Source organism: Orussus abietinus, unplaced genomic scaffold, assembly GCF_000612105.2.
Source record: "Orussus abietinus isolate OABI.00-Male unplaced genomic scaffold, Oabi_2.0 scaffold377, whole genome shotgun sequence".
Taxonomy (NCBI): domain Eukaryota; kingdom Metazoa; phylum Arthropoda; class Insecta; order Hymenoptera; family Orussidae; genus Orussus; species Orussus abietinus.
Window position 1 is genome coordinate 55,156 of NW_019394535.1, and position 20,586 is coordinate 75,741.

At 36.2% G+C, this 20,586-nt stretch overlaps 1 protein-coding gene across 1 annotated transcript in view; it reads left to right on the forward strand.

Moving 5' to 3' along the window:
• LOC105695192 (apolipophorins) overlaps positions 1 to 13,371 on the forward strand; it is a gene marked incomplete at its 5' end in the record, with an annotated part of 35,348 nt that extends 21,977 nt beyond the window's left edge. The window contains 14 exons of the mRNA XM_023432656.1: positions 71 to 255; positions 344 to 564; positions 748 to 1,321; positions 2,173 to 2,417; positions 2,548 to 2,791; positions 3,861 to 4,097; positions 4,177 to 4,313; positions 4,451 to 4,602; positions 6,211 to 6,394; positions 7,351 to 7,489; positions 8,324 to 8,512; positions 9,584 to 9,829; positions 11,939 to 12,154; positions 13,064 to 13,371. Coding sequence (XP_023288424.1) covers positions 71 to 255; positions 344 to 564; positions 748 to 1,321; positions 2,173 to 2,417; positions 2,548 to 2,791; positions 3,861 to 4,097; positions 4,177 to 4,313; positions 4,451 to 4,602; positions 6,211 to 6,394; positions 7,351 to 7,489; positions 8,324 to 8,512; positions 9,584 to 9,829; positions 11,939 to 12,154; positions 13,064 to 13,093 — 2,999 coding nt within the window. The remainder of the gene's footprint in view (positions 1 to 70; positions 256 to 343; positions 565 to 747; positions 1,322 to 2,172; positions 2,418 to 2,547; positions 2,792 to 3,860; positions 4,098 to 4,176; positions 4,314 to 4,450; positions 4,603 to 6,210; positions 6,395 to 7,350; positions 7,490 to 8,323; positions 8,513 to 9,583; positions 9,830 to 11,938; positions 12,155 to 13,063) is intronic.
• Positions 13,372 to 20,586: the final 7,215 nt, after the last annotated feature.

Here is a 20,586-nt window from a genome sequence, read left to right on the forward strand (position 1 = left end):
TTTCTTTGTCATCATTGATAATAATTATATAATTTTCTGTTTTTGTTATTAATTCTTAATATTTAATCAGATGACCCTAATACCAAACTTACCGCGAATGGGCGAGTGGTGCTTGGACAACTTGCTGAAATTCATGCTGATGCATATAAGGATGGGACCAAGAAAGACCTGTTCCGTGCATTGGTGTATTTAGATGATAATAAGTTCCTGAAACCTGACTTCTCTTACAACAAAAATAATATCGTTGAAGTTGTTGTAAGTTTGTTGTTTTAGTTTATTAGAGATATAGTCATAATCGAGGTTAACTTTTTGGTCATACTCAGTGATCATTTTATTATTTCAGAACGCTTACCGTGAACACATCATTAACTACATTAAACAGCTGAAGGAAGTCGTACAAGATGTTGGAGAAGAAGTCGTCGTTGAACTTAAGGATCTTGTAGACCACTTAAAGAAAGCCCAACCGAATTTGAAGCCTCTTCTGGATTACTATGACTCGGAGTTAACGAAGCTTAAGAATGAACTTCATGCCGACCAGGCAGTCAAGGATATTCAGGCAGCTTTGTAAGTACACAGGGTAAAACATTTTATTCTTAGTGTTCATTACAGTGACTTCCATCTTTTGTGCTTTCCGTAAGTTATTATGAAACGATTATACTGATCTTAAGAGTCACAGAATTATGTCCCTTTTTGTATGGAGTATTGTATCAATATTGAGATTTACAAAATGATGTGTTCTTTTTTCAGCAACAAGTTGTTTGGTGGCATTATTACAGCAATTGTGAATACCGCGAAGCTCATGACAGAACGCGTCCAGGAATTGTTTAAGTCGTTCAATGAAATTGTGATTAAGGTGACTGAAGCAATCAAAGCCAGTTACCCACAGATTAAGGAATCTGTTGACAAGATCTTCAAAGCTGGCCTGAACGTTTTCGATGCTGTCCTGAACCTTAGCCTGACTTACTTCAAGGCTTTCTTGAACATCATCAACGAGCACCAGAAGGAACTCAACGAAATCGCCACGGTAGCTTCGGAACTCGTCCAAGATGTCGCCAGGATCATCTTCAAGGGGGCTGCTGACATCGAAAAGGAACTCAAGGACTTCGTTACTCTGCTCATTCAACAAATTAAAGCTTTGCCGATCTACGAATTTATTCAATTGAAGTATAGGGAAATCATCAAGTTTGAAGTACCACCTGCAGTTCACAATGCGGTTAAGGATGCAGTTGAATATGTCAAAGTCATCCTGCCTACTGAAGAACTGAGGAAACTCGTAGATGCGGTCTATGATTACATCTTGAAACATGTTAAGCACGAAAAGGTAGGTCAGGTATACTTGGAAGAATTTGTAAAGTAAAAGCTTACTTCATTCATTCGAATTAATTCAAAATTCATTATATAAATGAGAAAAATTGTTACATTACGATTGATTATTTCCAAATGTGATTTATCCACCGAAAGTTTCTTTGTTGTAAAACAGACAGCTTTTGTTTTAAAGTATGCGATCAGATAATTCTGCATGAAACATTGAAGGTATGAAGCAATATAAGGAGATACAACGCCGTGTAGTGAATTCGCCCCCACTTTGAGGGTCCAAGATCTTCAGATTTTTGTCTAACCTAGAGTCGAGAGCACCTCCTTGACGTAATTAAAATTTATCGTCTACTAGTTTTTATCACATTAAAAGCTACATTCTGTATATCGTACGCAGGTTATCGTTTTGCTTTGCGTACCTTAATTGCAAAATTAAAAGTATTTTAGGTCATTTACATTGGTAGGAAATGTTTTAGTCATGTAGGATTGAAGTTCCCTTATTTTCTGCAAGAAGCGCTCACAATGTTAGATCGGCGAAAATCTGAGATCTTCGATCTCAATTCTAGGGTCATCTTCTGTAGAACCAACCATAGCCATTATGTGAAGAGGGATTTAAATAAATTAAATATAGTGAAAATCATCTTACATAGACTGCAGTTACAAGTGCAGTGGAACAAGATTTGTTCTTACGTATTTTTATACGCCATAAAAAAAGCAGTTGTACAAAGTACTGAATTATTTAAGATAAGATTCTACAATTCTTTCGAGTGCTTTAACTTCCATCTTGTTTTCTTATAACAGGATCGTTATGTAGGAAAATATTTTTTGAATATTAAAGGAATACTATGTAATTTTCAGGTTGACGATGTATCCGAGATTAAAAATATTTATCGAAGTGCTGTGAACGCAATTCAATCCGTGGTGTCACTCCTTCAAACTCAAGCAACGACCGAAAATGTTTCCGGATTCTTGGAGGCACGAATACCATTTGACTTCAGTTTCGTGAGAAGAATTCCTGGAATTTTCTCGTTAAAGGTGTCTGTCTTCAATCTCCTGCGAAACCGAGAGTTACCGAAGATAACAGACTTGTATTACGCATACAGGTACAGTTCAGTTTCAATTTCTGGATTCAATTAAATTTATGAATTTCTCCAGTGATTCCTTGCTTATAAAGTGTCGTTTATTGACAATTATTACTATTGACACAGGTTTTAATAATATGTAATTGTTTAGGCCACCTCATTGCTTCACTGATATCTTCCCGCCCTTCAGTAAAACCGGATTCGTCATTAGTGGAGGACATTTCTTCACATTCGATGGTCGTCAAGTAACTCTTCCTGGCTCTTGTGATTATGTTCTGGCTCAAGACATTCAGGATGGAAACTTCTCTGTGGTTGCATCCCTGAAGAACGGAGTTCTCAACGGCATCACCATCACTGAGCCAAATGAAAGCATCACCATAAAAACAAATGGAGAGGTTAGTTTTGCCAATTGGTAGATCATTCTATTGAAGAAAATATATATCTTTTGCTTAAAGAATTATTTAAAGTTTATAACAATTTCAAAGAGTCTTAATTAAGTTTCATTAGTTTAAACCCACTTTAAATGTGGTCTATCGATGTCTGAAGAAGATTTTCATCTAAACGTGAATCTTAGCCTTTTGATTGTGTTTGACGAGTATACTCGTAATCAGGAAATGATTACTTTTAAGTTAATGAGGAGTATCTCCTCATTATTTGAGAAAATAAAATGTCTTTTGCTATAAAAATATGCAGGACCCACCAAACACACGTTACAGTTACATAACATTGAAATAAAATGATATGTAACGAAAGTTATTCGAAAGATACATTCATATTATGTCATATAGAATTATAATAATTCCGTAATAATGTTACAAATCTGTCAGTGTGCAGTTATACAATATCCCATCGATCACAACTCCGGTGTTAGCAAGCTCTGCCACATATATATTTAAGGCAATATAATTAAAGCATATTATTAAGGCAATATTCATTTTAGTACCTTTCCATCTTTTCTTTACAAATAACTTTTGAAACTTTTAATTAAAAAATAATTCAAATCGATTATGTAGATTCGAAATACAGATTTTTTCAGACAGAACAGTTCTATCTGCCTCAAAATTCACGTTGATTTCCTACTGTTTTAAGGGAAGATTTTCGTGTAATATTTATAACAAAAGAAACATAAATTTCTTTTTATTATGCAAACAGATACACTTTTCAATACAAAATTCCAGCTTTAAAAAATTAAATTAGATTATGGAAACGAGATCTGGCTTGATGTTCTTCTGATCATATTGAGCGAAATTAGGTACTAGACAATTGTATGAAGTCATTTGATTTTTTTTACTCTTCCATTATTTCTTGAAATGAAAATTGTAATTAGAAGACATTATGAGGGTAATTTATATATTTAAACGAGATAGTTCCAAAATTGACTAAAGAGTTATTTATTTTGCTTGCGTTAATTAGTTTGCATTGAGTGTAAAATGTTAATCGGCTTATTAATAAACATTCTTTCAGATCCTCATTAACGGGCAGCCGGCTGACTATCCTGCCAAAACAAACAACCTCCAGGCCTTCTTAACAAGTCCAACAGTCAATGTCAAGTCCAGCTATGGAGTGCATTTGATGTGCAGTGAAAAGTCGCCACTGATTTGCAGTATTCACGTATCTGGCTTTTATTTCGGCAAATTGCGCGGAATTCTCGGTGATGGAAACAACGAGCCTTGGGATGATTTTACTCTACCTTCCGGGAAGGTAACACTAAATATATTGAAATATTTATTTCACCGCATATAAGAAATCATTGTTAAGCAAAAAAATCACTATGACGTAGGTCACGGAAAACGAGGCGGAATTCGCAAATGCCTATAAACTGAATCCCGGATGTCCCGATGCAGCAACACCACCTGATGACGCCTCACAACGTTCACCAGTATGCACAGAATACTTCTCCGGAAGTTCTCCCATGAGGTATGAGCTATATTGTATCTTGAAGTCATTGAGAAGTGAAACAAAAGTCGCTTATATATTTCGAATTTGCCACTTGATCGAGCAAATATATATAAATATGAAAATGAGGTGCTATTGTTGATTTTTGCTTTATTTAGTGGCTGCTTCAACTACGTCAACCCGGCGCCATATCGCCATGCTTGTGATCATGCCTCCCAAAGTTCACCGGAAGGTCCTTGCTTGATTTCCGTTGCTTATTATGGTGCTTGTTTCGAAGCTCGTGCTCCTATCAGTATCCCTCCGGCGTGTGGTAAGTTCTTGCGGTTGTACTATGAATAATTATAAATAATTAATCCAGTTGATACTGAAATGTCGTTTCCGCGTCGATAATTTAATAACTTAAGGTATTCAAGTGCAAAGGGTTAAATTCGTCATCAAGTTAATACATTCCGTACTATGTAGATCACCGGTAACCCACGTTGGGATTTTCGTTCAAGCTATTTAAGGTGAAGTGAAAACCCCCTTCGAATCAGTCGATTCGAATACAACACTTTTTTTTTAAGGGTATTAGACCAAACTGTCCGAAACTTTGACACATCACTCCTGATCATCTAAGAATTGACGTGACACATTCAAAATTCGGATTTTTTTAAACAAATTTTTTAACTTAGCCCAGACCAGAACCAAAATGGCGATGAGCTCTCATATTTCGATCAATATACAATTATCGAAGGCTCTGATATGAGAAACGAAAGGGTCAGGACAATTTTACGACAATTTAGAACACTCTGGTAATCGATAAACTCGCATTTGAACGGGATAAAGGCAAAAAAAGTGTTGTATGCGCTTCTATGCTAAAACGATGGTAATACGAGGTCTCGGAGTGAAAATTTAATTGACCTGGAAATCACAGATGGCGCAGGGGGTCCCTCTACAGTCGATTAGGGCCCCAGAAAGCATGAATCCAGAGGATTTTTGGAGTTTTACTTCGATTTCTTTATAATTATTGTGTGAAAACGACAGGTGGAATATGCCATTTGGTACAATACCCAATATAATTCGGACACCGCTGTCAATATAAAAACGAACGTCGGCAACGTAGACATTTAGAAAAATCTTCTTTATCGACGTCGATCAAGTTCCTCGGCGTGTTTCATTTCACCTTAATATGTTGACTATAACTAGAACTAAATTAACGAAATTCATCCAGATATTATTTGTCGGTACGCAATTATAATGTATATTACAATACCTGGACATGAGTCGCCGGTGATCGACGCAGCTAGAAAAACAAATCACATAAAACTGACTCGGTTCAAAACATGTTAATGGTTTCGCTTTAGTTCTGAAAAAATCGCGTTTTTACTCATTGTATTCCCTCGTATTATCAATATTCATTAATGCGTAAGCAGTAATAAAATTCCCGACTACTCCGTAAGTTGAAAAGTAATAAGAAAAGTTTTTCACTTTGATTCAATTTGGACATAATATTGAAATGAAAAAACAGAGGTTGCTGACGTAACTATAAAGATAAACGTATTAAAATTTTGTGCTAGTCTTACATAGTCTTGTTAGAGTTCACTTAATTTTAATTTAATTATTTCAATAATAAACGATTATTGTATGATATCTTAAATTTGATCATAATGAGTTTTTAACCATTTTTCGATGATTTTTATTCTAATTAAAATTGCATTGAAAATTTTGCATAAAGGCATTTGATAATCACAATAATTGTTTAAGTCCAAACATGTTTCATTTATTTTGGCTGTTTTTATTTTTTTCTTGCATCACAACTGATCAAGTATACACATAAGACTTTTAAATAACAGATTTTTCCTCTGGAAATTAATAAATTCTGTTTAATTTAAAGAATATCATTCTCTTTGTGAATTAAACATTATTTTATACTTTTTAGGCAAGTGTAAAGTCGGAAATCAGAAGATCGCTATCGACGATACATTCAGTGTCAAGATCCCTAACAAAGAAGCCGACATTATTTTTGTGGTTGAACAAGAACTCAGCAACGAGAAAATATACAAAGAACTAGTAATTCCCCTGATGACGGAGCTGAAAAATGAGTTGAAACACGCAGGATTAACGTAAGTATTGTTAAACGTATCTTTGCAACAAATTCATCCTTTCTAGAAACTATAAGAATCCTAAAGATATCACAATGAAGATATTACTCCAAATGACGAGGTCGATCTGGAAATTTTGAAACACTTTATTTACTTATTTCGATATAAAATTGTTTCAGAACTTTCTAACTGACCTAATAGACAGTACTTATATAATTTTTAGTTGAATGTTCAAAATGTTGAAGTTGATAAACCGAACAGTTTCAATAAATTCTATATTATATGAATTATGACAATGTTTTAGAAAAAAAAGATATTTAGTTCATCCTCGTTGAAACGATAATATGTGAGATTTCAAAAAGATTTTTCCTTGCAATCGAGAAACACTAACTATTTTAAATTAAATGTCGTCTCTGATGTATTATTTATGTACCTGAATTGCAAACATCGGATTAATTGTTCTGTTTCATTTTATTCTAATATTTATACAAAATGATAGTAAAGCGAAGTTCGCTTTTGTATTATATATATTTTTTTTTTTAAACGTGTAAAATATATATGGCAATGACATTTAGTTTATTTCTGTTAAATTTGTAACAAATTGTTTCATAGTTGTTGTACGTGAAAAAAATGAGATTCATTGGAAAATATTTTTTATTTTACATATTTTAAAAAAGACATGTAGTAAAAATTTAATTAACATTTTTTTCTAATTGCGATATTTTTTATCAACTTCAAATATTCTTCATCTATTATTTTATCTAAGTAATCATAAAAAATATTTAACAAACTTATTAATTGTTCTCTGTTCTTTATTTTCTTTACAGTTATTGTAACATGTATTACAGAAGCAATTTTAACACTATGTATAAGATTTGTGATGACGTTTTAATTAATAGACCTTTGCGTGAAGAATATTCTATTTGTGATAAAAATAATTGTTTTGATAATTCTACATTTTAATTTTATATTTATAGCGATGTCAAGTTTGGCCTGATCGGATACAGTGACAAGATGAAATGGCCTCAACATTACACCGTGGGTGGCAATCGAAACATCGAAGGTGAAGCCAAGAACATCGAGTTTAAGAAAAAAGATCCAATCCTTTCCTGGGAGGTAATATTATTATTTACCTAAAGATATTGATAACATTCTACTGAATCGAGAAATAAATAAGATTTATTTTGCAATTTTTATACATACATTGTTGTTACACTTGTACTCGGTTTCATAGGTAAATCCACAATTTGAAACACTAGCTTGATACTATGAAATAAGAGAATAATGCAATGAGTAGCAACAAGTTGAAGTACTGTTATAATTTATCGAGATTTTTTAACTTTGTATACATGTCGTTTTGCCGAAGTCGAATAATTGCTATTAATGCTCTGAAAGGAGCTAAATAGTTCAGATAAAACATGAATTTAAGCGAATTTACCACAGAAGGCATTTCTTGAAACAGTAAAACAGCAAGTTTGCGAATTCAGTAAATAATTATTTCATTTGTTTTTAAGTATTCAGATTTTTAAAATTATTTCCTCTTAAATACATTTTCAAGTTTTAAATGTCTTTTTAATACTGTTTCTGAAAATTAGATCTTACTTTGACATTCAGTAGGGAATTGAAAAGAATTTGAATTATCAATGACTTTTCAATCTAGATTCTGTTTTCCATTTCTTCAAATAAAGTGTATGCAATATTGTAGGCAAGTGAAATACATTGCATGATTGAACTCTTGAGTTAATAAGTCAAGATTTTGAAAAACTTTAACCGTTTACATAACATATTGAGAATTTGAAGAAGTATGATGCAACTTATTAATACCGACTTCTTAATGTATTTATTGACCTATTTATAATATTATCTAATAGTCATACACATTCATCGCTCTTTGAGATTTACGTTTGATCAGTGTTGCTAATTTTCCTTATTATATTTATTGCTTTTTAGGAGGTAAAGGGCGGTAAAGCAGAGGACAAATTGAAATATTTGAAGCAACGGGTGGATGTTGAACTTGGTACTTTCACATTGACCGATGCATATGTCGAAGCGATACGTTATCCGTACAGACCTGAAGCAGCCAAGGTTGTAATCGGCGTCCTTTCATCTCCTTGCGAGAAGACACCTCTTCCGCTTTCTGTAATTATGAATTTTTATATACAATATTTACGTATCTATCTCTAACGATATTCTCGCCGATTTATTGAATAAGATTGATGATGCAAAAAAGATACTCTAAGAAAGGAAAGTTGATCCCAAGAGAAAGTAATAATCATCAAATATTTAAGAAAGTTGCATAATGCAATTTGTCTCTCGTAGTTTACAGTTAACGGGGAATTGTTAAAGGAGAAAACAAAGCACAAACATTCCAAGTATTTAAGGTGATGTCAAACACACCGAGACATTCAATCGACGTCAGTAAAAACAATTTTTCTAGCTGATATACCATCTTAGACAACGTGCCACATTACCAATGTTTACGTTTCTATTGACAGCTACATTGTATCATAATAAGTATTTTACGGAATGGCATACTAAATCAGTCATATATCGTTTTACTAGATTGAAGAGATTGAAGTATAACTAAAGAAATTTCTTGGATTAGTGATTTTTAAGACTCCAATCAACTATGGCGCCATCTGTTGCATTTACTGGCAACTATATTGTGGGACTAAGACCACTCAGAACATGTGTTGTTCACGGGATATTCGACAATTTTACTGCACACATTAATTCTTTTTTCTATACTTCCCACGTGAATTTGTAATGTTCGATATACTATTAGTGATAGCGATAGTAGACACTATAAAGATAGTGCTTTAAATTGTTATACTTACGTCCTGAAAGTCTTTGTTTTCAATTTGAAGCTTTCAATGGGAGTAAAATATCAAAAACATACTTTTACGTTACCTTAACACGAAAAAATATGTGTTCCGTAACCACAAGTAATTAGTCTTGTGTTTATTTCTGCATTATTGTAGATGGACATCGAAATAATTCGGTTTTATTGTTTTCCTTTATTTATAATTATTTTTTGTGTAATTACGGTGCATACATGAGTTTCTTATTCAGCAGTTAGATACTAGGTAATAATAGGAATTATTACTTACGGAGTAAGGTAACAATGTGATTGGAAGTAACTCCTTGTTTAAGATATTGAAATTATATGAGGAAAGCAGTGATTATTAATAAATCATTGATTTCTTTCAGCTTCAACATCTTAGAATTTTAATGGGCCACAAAGTATACCAAGATCTCGGTCTCACGTATTACCAGATTTCACCTTTGGACGATCTCCAAGTATCTGGAAAGCCTCAGAAAAACATCGTAGGTTACGACTATGACGCTGCGTACACCTTTGCTGATGCTAAAAAGAAACCCATCGAAGGTAGCACTGAAATTAGAAACAACTTGGTTCAGCTTAGCAATGATGTCTGCAGTGGATTTGCTGTAAATGTAAGTTACCATTTTTCCATGTATAAATTAACATAATTTCAAAGTACCCTTCGAACATAGAGTTAACATTTTCATTATTTCTCATGAAGAATTCAAGAATATGTAGCATAAGAAATGCTAATTAATTCATGAATTTTTACGTACATTTCTTAAATTGTGTTTCATTTTGAATGAAATTGAGAATAACAAGTTTATAAAAAGTGGATATTAGGTTGGTAGTTTATGTAATAATGTCTTGAACGCGCATTTAATTTGGATGTGTACATAATGTAACTCCGGTTATATGTTAAGGGAGAGTGGTACATCATTTTCTCTGTGTGCGTTTTCACACCTACTTAAGGTGAAAACGGGGAAACTTCGCACCCAAAAATGTTTGTACAGGATATAATTTGAATGGTTGAAATGATAGCCTTCCGAAAATGTAATTTTCCCTGCGGAACCAGATTTTTCTATTATATGGCAGAAAAATATAAATAATGAGTCAATATCCGTACTGACAGCGCACGAATTTGTTATAACCTGTTCGTTGTACGCTTATGGCTCTGTTACACAGAACTACTAATGAAAATAAAAAAAGGGCCACGCTGGGAAAGTCATACACTCGTCAACTTCATACTATATCACTGGGAACCGCCGTTGAATAGCCGACACTTTTGGGTGCGAACGAAGTCTGCAACGAGGACTTTTACCTCGCATAAAATTTGAGCGAATTTCCACCATAAGCGCTAGTTGTACGTAGTGACGCCGTGCGCTGTAAAAGATGCGCAGTGGACGACCTGCAGAAACAGCCAGCTACATGATCGTACTTATTGGGGCCCTTGTAGAATTTTCCATTCGATGCAATTCATACGTCGCAATTCATAACGCATAAAACTTATAATTGTCGAGTTCTTTTATTCTGTAGTACAATAGACATCTGTTTTCTAATGAATTGCTTAGTAACAATGTCTTTATTTTTTTACGTGAGATTTATATGAAATTTTTATCGAAGCCCGGCACATTTTTATCGAAGCGATAACTTTATCCTATCTGTACTGTACCGTATTTGAAATATGCAGACGCATTTTTCTTTACCGATAGAGAACATTTCGCCCCTTTGAAAGCAGTTCTAGGGCGCTAGTCAGCCGTGCCTCACTTTTTACCATGGCGTGAAACATCTCCCCGCTAATCTCTGTACTAAGTAATTTCCAGGGTTGGGTAATTTCACGATTTTCGAGATTTTTTACGTATATTACGTAAATCAAGTAGTTTACCGTAGAAAACGTAGAAAACCAGGAGAAAACGTATCAAATATGGCGGATAAGACAGACGTAGGGCAAGCGGTATCAGCTAGGTTATAAACATCCATCTTGGCCATTTCCTTCATTCTATAATTTACTTTTAGGTCTTCCACCTTTATACATTTTGATATAAATGTTGGTTACGAATCTTATGACTTCAAATAGCCGTTATTAGTCGTTATAAACAAACGTCAAATGCACATATATGCATACATTTCAAATTTCCAAGCCTGATTTCGAATGTGCGCGGATTTGTGAATGCGTAAATCGCAATCTCCTTAATAGCCAATGAGAATCTCTCTTAGAAGTAAATAGGTGAACTTTCATTGACTATTGACAATATTGCGCATGCGCTTTGCACATTTAGTTTAGGATAATATTCTTCGTGCCTGCGTAGAAAACTAGAGACGTATTATACGTTGTAATATACGTGTAGAAAAACACGTATATTACTTGACGTATTATACTTACCCAACTCTGGCGGAAAGGTTAAAAAATTCGATTTATATACATTTTTTCTACCCGTTATTTGTTTTGCACTCATATTTTTATAATTAAGAGACATGGCAGCGTCTAGTACATGTTCACAGATTTTAATTCAGCCCTTTGTCTCTTTACTCTAAGTGTAGTTTTACCGCAAATTAATTTTTTTTAACTGTGATATTTTAACTGAATTTTGTATAACTGAGAACAGCAATGCTGCCGTTAAAAAATCATTTACGATTTTTATCACACACTGACGATTTTATTAATTTCTTTCCATTTATTTGAGACTAAAACCATTGCAATTTATGTAGTCATTCATGTGGTATGTCGATTTGCATTACAGTCTGGAGGTGCAGCATTCAGTTCGCACAACTTTGCCGAAGCCAAGCCTAATCAAAAGAAACAGTTCATCCAGGTTGTAGCAAGGAGGGTCACCGACGGTATTAGTAACGTCGAATTAGAAGAGGATTGTGTGTGTCAGCAGCACCACGGAATAATTGCTCGTGCCGAATGTAAAATTATTAATCGTAAAGAACAGCATGGTCGCTCTTCTTTAGCGGTAAGTTAGACTATTGTTAATTATATATATAGAAAATACCTTGTCTCGAATTCCATACTGGTTTGAACAAAGGTTGAACTGAAAAGGAAAAAATCATACGGCAAGCACAAATGTTAGTCGTAAAAACTGCATCAATAAAATTACAAATTATACATACAAAGCCATTACAGTTGTATTTTACAAGTTTATATGGTTGGCGATATTGCAAATTGTGTTCATAAACCACTGATGTGGCGGGTATGTGATCTTGTTGTAAAGATTGCAATGTGAGGTTCAATTCAATATATATATAGTTCATAAAATGTTGTAATAATACATATGCAACATAGATATAATGGTTGGGAAATGGTGCACTGAAATATTTTATCGTCATTGCAGCGACATTGTTTCTCTTTTTTATCAGTCATACATATTAATACACTATACGGTCACATTTTTTCCTATCTTCGTGAATTTTCTTGCTTCAAATATTATTATTGTTTCTGAATACACTTTTCACCTATATACCAAATAGTTTTTCATATGTTTACAAAATAAAGCTCTCTTTGAAGTTCTATAAAGTATTTTTCCATTGTTTCTACAGATCACGTTTATATGTTTTATTTTACAAATGATTATACTTCAAATTTTAATTCCTAGTATTTTATTAACAAAAATATATTTGCTAACATTTTGTATGAAAATAAATTTTAATTAAAATATACGTAATGGTTGGGTTTGTAATAAATTCTCTAGATTGTGAAATAATGTATAGAAATAAAATTAAAACCAAGATTCAAATAATATTAAAATATTTGTTAATGCTATTAATGGTTACTAGTAAAAATGATGGCGATTTTGAATCGTTAGTTAATAATTAAATGATTTTTCGATTATTTGGGTTTGTAATTTAGGACATTTTTGTTACAGCGGCACGTGCTAGGATTCGTCAAGGGTTGACGTGGACCGGATGAACGCGCAGACTATTATTACCAATTAATTAGGAATAATGTATTTGTTACTTTATTATAATATTGTTCGAGTCTTTTTGATAGTTTTAAGTCGGACATACCGTTCGTACACGCGATCATTATAAGTCGTATTTTATCCATTATGCGACTATTGTTAAATTTCAGCTGACTTCCGTAAGAAGTAAATGGTAAATTATTACGTTGCATCGAATATTTTATTTTGATCTGATATTATTTCAATAAAGAATATAGACTCGGCCAAAGCGACGGAGGTGATTTTTAATTTCTTTCTATATACTGTAATAGATGGGGTATTTTATCTCGAATCTACACTTGACAAATTAGAGCTCTGTGAGATCATTGCGCGAAAAGCTCGTACCCCGAATGGAGTCCCACGTTGGGCGCCAATTGATACGCACCGGAGGTACGAGAGGGCGCTTTTGCCTCAAAATCGCCTCCATGATGCTGATCGACAATCCACACACGGCACTTTTCCTACTGTACTGAGGGCGGTCCCAAAGACCTTTAGTCCGAAGTCCTAACCCGTGGACTTATTGTTCCAAAAACCGTCCAACGGAACACCGATGGCTCACTCACTCGCGCTCGATCCGGCTCGAAGAACCAAAAATGTTTATGCGAGGTTGTAGTATACCGTGAGGACGATATCCTAATCGAACGCGAACTCGATCGGGATAGAAGTTCTATTTATCGATCACGCGTGTGAACAAAGCCAACAAGTGTCCGTTTTACTGCTTTACGATCTAGCGTAACAATTTAAAGGTAATTAACAAAGAGAGGCTATCAAACTTTGATGAGCTTAGCCGAAAGTAGCCGTACAGAGTTAAGGAGCGTCCCGCGTGACGTCCTGAGCCCATCGAATCCTGCGATGAACTGGAGTTTTCGCTTTGTTAAAAAAGACGCTTGCCTTCGGGAGGGGAGCAACATCGTCGCCGAGCGGTTTTCCAGTTGCAGGGTAGTTCGCAGAAGTGCGCCCATAAATTCCCTGAAGAGGGTTGCCTAAAACTCCGTAGAATTTTTCGAACACGTCTCCGTCATCAAGCAATAAACCAGTAAAGAGGCATCGCTGAGTTTAACCCTCCTCGAGGACTCTCACTGATTTATCTTGGTCACTGGAAATAACTTATAGCCGCCCTTACCCAAAAGACAGCCAAATTCGGAAAACATTCGGGCAACATGTGCGGTCCAGGCGAACGGACTTTCTCCTCAAGACTCCGCGAAGCTCATCCTAAACAGGGCCTTCGCCGGAAAAGTTTGGCGCGGATCGTCCGTCGCGGCAAAGGGGTTCGCGTATCGGTTTCGTCGGCCGTCCGTCGCGTGGTTTATTCCGTTTCTCTCACGGCACACACGAAAGAGTTCGAAGGAAGGAAGAGTCTGCATAGGAAATGTCTCTTCACGCACGGAAGATCCGGGTTTAGTTTCACGGAGGCGAGAGGGGCGCGTCACCCCCGAGTCTCAGGAACGCGAAAGCGTAGTCCGCGAAGTCAGGTTCCACGACTCCCCGCGCGGAGAGGGAGAAGAGAGGGAGAAGAGAGGGAGAGAGAGGAAGGGGGGAGGTATCTAGGAAGGGAAAAAGAAGGAAGCGGTCGGAATGGCCACGGGTGGCAGCCGATGTCCCTTGCGTTCCCCGGGTAGGCCACGAGAGGGGTCTATTGGCGAAAAGAGAGACAACGAAGGGGTAGAAGCGGCCGCGAATTGCAGGCAAGGCCCCGTCCCTTCTTTCGAAAAAGCGCGAGATTCAAAGTCCTGAATTTCATTCCTGATGCTTTCATATGTCATCAGTATCGCGTGTACCGTTAAAGGTAAACCATCAATGCAAGGCGGTTGTTTCTTTGCTGCAGCCTTCACCTTTCATGTTTCAGACCACTTTACGAATTCTCGTAATGTCGCTTCTATTTGGGGATTTCTTGGTGACAATGGTCTTTTCGCTGGATTGCCGAAGAGTAGTTTATAACTGCAGCCGTCGGTAACGTTGTTCATTGTTTCAATCAAATGAGCCGTCTCTTGCCACGTTGAGCTACTTTTTTGTATGCCATTTGGATCATTTCCCGCCATTTTCATTGCGCTTGCGAATCGGTGGCTGAACAGTTGAAAAGCTCTCTGCACGTTCATACTTTCCCATGCATTTAGAGCCATTTGTGCTTCCGTGATGTGTGACATGTTGGAAGTCACATTTTCTCAATCATACTTCCATATTGCAAGGAAGTCATAAAATGCAGCAATAATTTTTCAATTGGCACGCAGCTCTTTACTCTGTCTAAGTTGAGCGACCAAACGTTGATAAGATGAGGAAAATCTTTTTGCTTCATTTGATTTTCCTCATCTTATGAGGAAAATCTTTTTGCTTCATTTGATTTTCCTCATCTTATGAGTATTTCACACCCATATATTTAAAAGATGGTTCTTGCGCTGTGACTTTCAACTGCTGCAGTAAGGCCTATTGATTTGAAGTTGCTTGATCGCATGTCAGTAATTTAACCATTACTCCAGTATTTTTTAATTTATCAAGACATACTCTGAAGAGGTATACGATATCTCCACCCGGCATACCATTTCCAGTCAGAAAATAGGCAATCGGTTGACACCATGGATTCCTGGCAGTTAAACCGTCGATACAGAAGGCAAATACATGCTTCGCTCTGTCATTTTTTCTGCCCAGTGGACCTAGATCGATGAGACCTTCAGCATTGTCCAACAATGATGAATATTCTTTGAAGCTTTTAATGGATATTTCGTTCCACTTCTATGAACACACTCTTTCCGTCGATGGAATCGCAGCAAGTTTTTCTTTTAACTTTTCGAAGATATTGTTACAAAATCCGGGTTGTATATCATATTCTGCAACCCAGCGCCTTACAGACGATACACTCGGAAAGTTGCAACCAGCTTGTTGTAGCCTTCTGTATGCTAAGGCAGAATAATAATAAATTTGCCTCGCCAAATCGTCCTCTTCCTGAGAATATACAGCATTCTTCTTATGTTGCTGTAATTTAATCATAGACCTTGCAACCGGATTTTCACATTTCTTTACATCCAATAATGTATTGACGTTGGTGCGACTTTTCATTAATTTTTGTTTTAATAATTGCTCTCGTTCGTGAACACGTTTGAGTCCTTGTCGGAGTTTTTTCGTTCTCTTCCTCAGAATAGCATTTTCTTTCCTCAACGTCCTTACAGTGTTGTTGAGTGTATCGGAAGTAGGAACATTTTTCACTGGTTTTTGGACCACATTACCAATCGCTCATCATCCAATCATCATCCAATTGCTGCGACGATTGAGCCTTTTCACAGTGTAACCATTTCATATTGTTATCGTCGTCGTCTTTTCCAAAAAATAGTTTCGTCGATGAATAATTGCGTCCGGTTATCCTTTCCTGTGGCAAGATTTCGTTAAAGGATTCATATGAAGTATCCCTATCTTGCAACTCCTGGTGTGGCACGTCTTCTGTTATTCCTAAACTTCCTTGTAGTTCGTGAATGTCGATGGTCAGCTGGTGAGGTAAATCTTGTTGCAGAGTCTTCGTACTTTTCTCTGCTTCTGTAGAACCATCATGTTCTTTTCCTTTTACCTCTTCGCAAATAGTTTTCTTCTTCGGTTGTTGTACATGTTGGGGAGTTTCAAGAGCGGCTTCATCCACATTATCTTGCAATATCATTTCATTGTATGGTACCTGGACCATCGACGAAACTTTCTGCAGTAAAATGCTCTGAGCATAACACGGCCTTAGCGACCGTTTTTTTAGACCAAGTTTGTAACTTAATATTTCCTGAAAATGGAAAACAAACACGATATTACCACTGAAAATAAAGTGTTATACAAAATATCATCCAAAATGGTCATTTTATGCAACATTAAAAAGCATTATCAAAATATTCATAAAATATTTCTCAATTGAACATATCTGTTACCTGAAAATCGACTTCAATAAATATTAACTAAACAAAATTATTCACTAAAATAAATATTAAGTTGTCACTGTCGCTTTAACGCTATTCTATACATTATTTTACAAAATTAAATTTTATTTTTTCGCTAGTTGATTACGATAACAGAAAATCTGTCACTTTTATGCTCTTTTAAACAATCGTCACATGTAAAGCCAAAAGCACCAATGTATAGAACAGTAATTCAGTGATTATTTCTGTAGTTGATGTTCAAAATTGTTATTTGGAATAACTTTCAATGTTATTTCGGGTCCATTTGATATAAATTCTCTACCTTTCAACAATTATTGTATAAAAACCGCAGAGCTTTTTGTCGAAAAATGTCCATGGTTTTATGTGCCCGTCACGGTACATAAAATTTTAATTCACGGCATTCAGGTAATTGCTGCGGCTCTCCTTTCAATACGGCAATTTTCCGACGAGAGTCAAGAAGCTCGAAATAAAGATTTTAGAAAGTATCTGATCTGCCCGGCTAGTTTGTCGGGCAGTTGTTGTATGAATCCCGATTGTTTTTGCAAGTAGAATTGCAAAATGGGATATTCATACAACTGCTAACGTGAAGAAGGAGGGTACCCGAATGAAGAGTGAGACTGTCGCGAATAAAACAACTTAAATTTATTAAAATATTAAATAGACGAATGACTTATTGAATTTTGTCAGCTCTTCACGCGTGAATAACTGTTGCAGAGATGATGGTGAAGGCTGACGAGAGACGTTGAATTATCGAGAGACGGAGACTGACTAAATACAGAATTCCTCCTCCGGTCGCATTACATTTTTTGAGGAGGTGGTAGCATATTTCTTGCATAGCGATTGGCTGACTGATTTTAACAAGGGCGGTTCAAATCGAATAGTCAGCCTCGTGATTGGTCGGTGGCTGTCCAATACGGTTGGGTGAAAACGGAAAATTTCTAGTTGCCGTGCAGATGGAAAAACATGCTGTATGCCCGTGTACATGTTGCGCGCACGTGTAAGCGGTAAAGTTAAAAAAGGTATGACGGTAAAGAATAGAGACGGTCAACCCGAGAAAATTCTAAAGAACCCAAAACCTTCTCGATGGGACGGACGGGACAATATAGCCGTATCGTAGAGAACTAAAATTTACGAACCGATTTCGGAGTCAGGAAATTGCTAAATTGGTAAATGGCCCGATGGGCCCAAGCAGGCAGTAAGTCCCTTTCTGGGAATTTGTTTGACATTTCAAAGTCCGCGATGAATGTACATACATGAGTGTCGCGCACGGAACAGTATCGAGAAGAATATTCTCGAAAATCATTATGGAAAGCCTCTGTAGTAACCAGAAGTAAGTCTTCGAAGGAAGAACCTTCGACGATTTCGGAAACATGCAGCTCACGTGCACCCTGTATTTTGGGGACATCGAGGTCTCAGGCCTACTCTGGAAGAACAGGGAGGCAGTCCGAGAACGACGACGACGACAAACGAATCGAAGGGCGAAAGTGAAACGGCGGACTCGAACGGTGTACCTTATCTTGTAATAAATGTTACCTTAGTTTCTTTTCCTTTTTCAAAGTAAAGCGATTTTTCTCTCATTCCTATATCCCTACACCACTAACGAAGATATACTTCATATGTTGTTATTATCATCTGACCCAGCCATTTCGAGTATGCGAAAACTTCCAGCTCGGAAAAAGTGAACTTTATTTTCGGACACGATAGCGCTCTTAAGGGCGCTCACCACTCCAGCGATTTTGCAGGGCCTACGTATTTCTAAACCGATCGAGCTTAACGAGTCCTCATATCGAAGACAAAATGTTGACCTGTGTTTATATGGAAGCGATTTTCGATAAGTGGTCATTTTCATATAAAAAAGTGCAATGACATAATTTCAATGCCCTTTTAACTAGGAAGGAGGTGCTTCATCGAAAATCGCTCCCATATAAACATACGTCAACATTTTATCTTTAAAACGAGCACTCGTTGAGCTCAATCGGTTGAGAAATACGCTCAAAATCGTTGTCCCCGTGGAACACCTTTTTCAGGAGTTTCCAGTTTCTCGCGAGGAATTTGGGCATTCCTTGGCAACCGTTGCCGACTCTAGGCGGTGAGTCCAACTGGCGGGTGCGGGCGGCCGGGGGTCACCCACGTTCCGGCGCCTGGTGCAGAGGCGTCTAGCCGTTGTGTGAGTCCTATACGTGCAAAATACGCACACATTTTTCGCCCGTTGCTAAACACCATGGACGTATTGTTACGTCCATGGGTCAGAATCATTAGCGAGCGAATTCAGCTGTGATCAAACGCAACTAGCCATGGCGAGTGGACGAGCAACAGAATTTCCGTACGTGGACATGTGTCGTTTGCGTGTGACCATCGCACACATCGCTGTATAAAATACATTGCATACTCATGCAAACATTCATACATACAAGGGTTCAGTATCCAAATGTTTCCCACCGCAACAGCAGATGAAAGAGAGGCGCCACCTACTCTGTATGCCCTATTCTCTTTTAAAATCGTAGTGATTTGTGATTTTAAATAATTTTTTCATTCTATTAAGTTATGTTTATTGATAGATGAAATGCGCATGTAGCAGAAGTAATCTTTAAAACCAGTTTCTTATCAATTAAACTAGCTTTAACAACATTTTTTGATATATTTTGGTATTGATTCATTGCTTTTATTTCTTCAATATAATATTCTTATATAAGTGGCATATTTTTATGTATTAACACTGTAGGAGTTGTTTTAATTAATATTACAGTATGATCTCTTTTTATATTTGATATCCGTAGTCTTCTTTACCGACAACAATTGACGCTGGACTGAAAATAAACTGTAGGTAAACGCGGTAGCTTCATCATGTCGGTATCATGCTCTATTTGGAATCTGCAAACACGTTTTTCTTTACCGATACAGAAAATTTCGCCCCTTTGAAGATGTTGCATCGATTCTCCGTCGGTTTGGCGCTGAAAGCAGTAGGTTTTGCAGAAACTCGGCCGCCTCAATTCTCCTGGGGGCTTGAGATAAGACGTCGAGTCATAGGAGCGTTCATTTTCTTTCCCTCGGGGTCGGAGTAGAGTTCGAAAATTCTCGGTAACATTAAATTGGAGAAGGTAACTGTGAAACATACCGTAAGTTACCGGGAACATTGAGAATTTAAGAGAACGTTAATTTTGTTATTTATACTTTAGGTTTCTTCGTTTAAATAACTTTTTTTTTTCAATCAACTTCAAAGTTCAAGCTAAAGAGTAATAATTACTATTAGAAAATATTGATTATAGGGTCGTATTTACCTCCAGATAAAAATATTCACGTATGTACAACTTCACGGAAAAGTCCATGCGATTTGTTTCAAACGAACTGATATTTCATTCTGCGACGAAGCGAATGCGAACTTTTCATTGGCTACGGAGAACGTACAACGGAAATTCCCCTCTACGATGTTTCTCTATAGCTAATCGAAACCTCTCGTTCGCTCTGTTGAAAAATTCAAATTCTCATAATTTCTCGATAAAAAAGGCTTTGAAGAAATTACCGATAAATTGCCGGGAACTTCTCTTC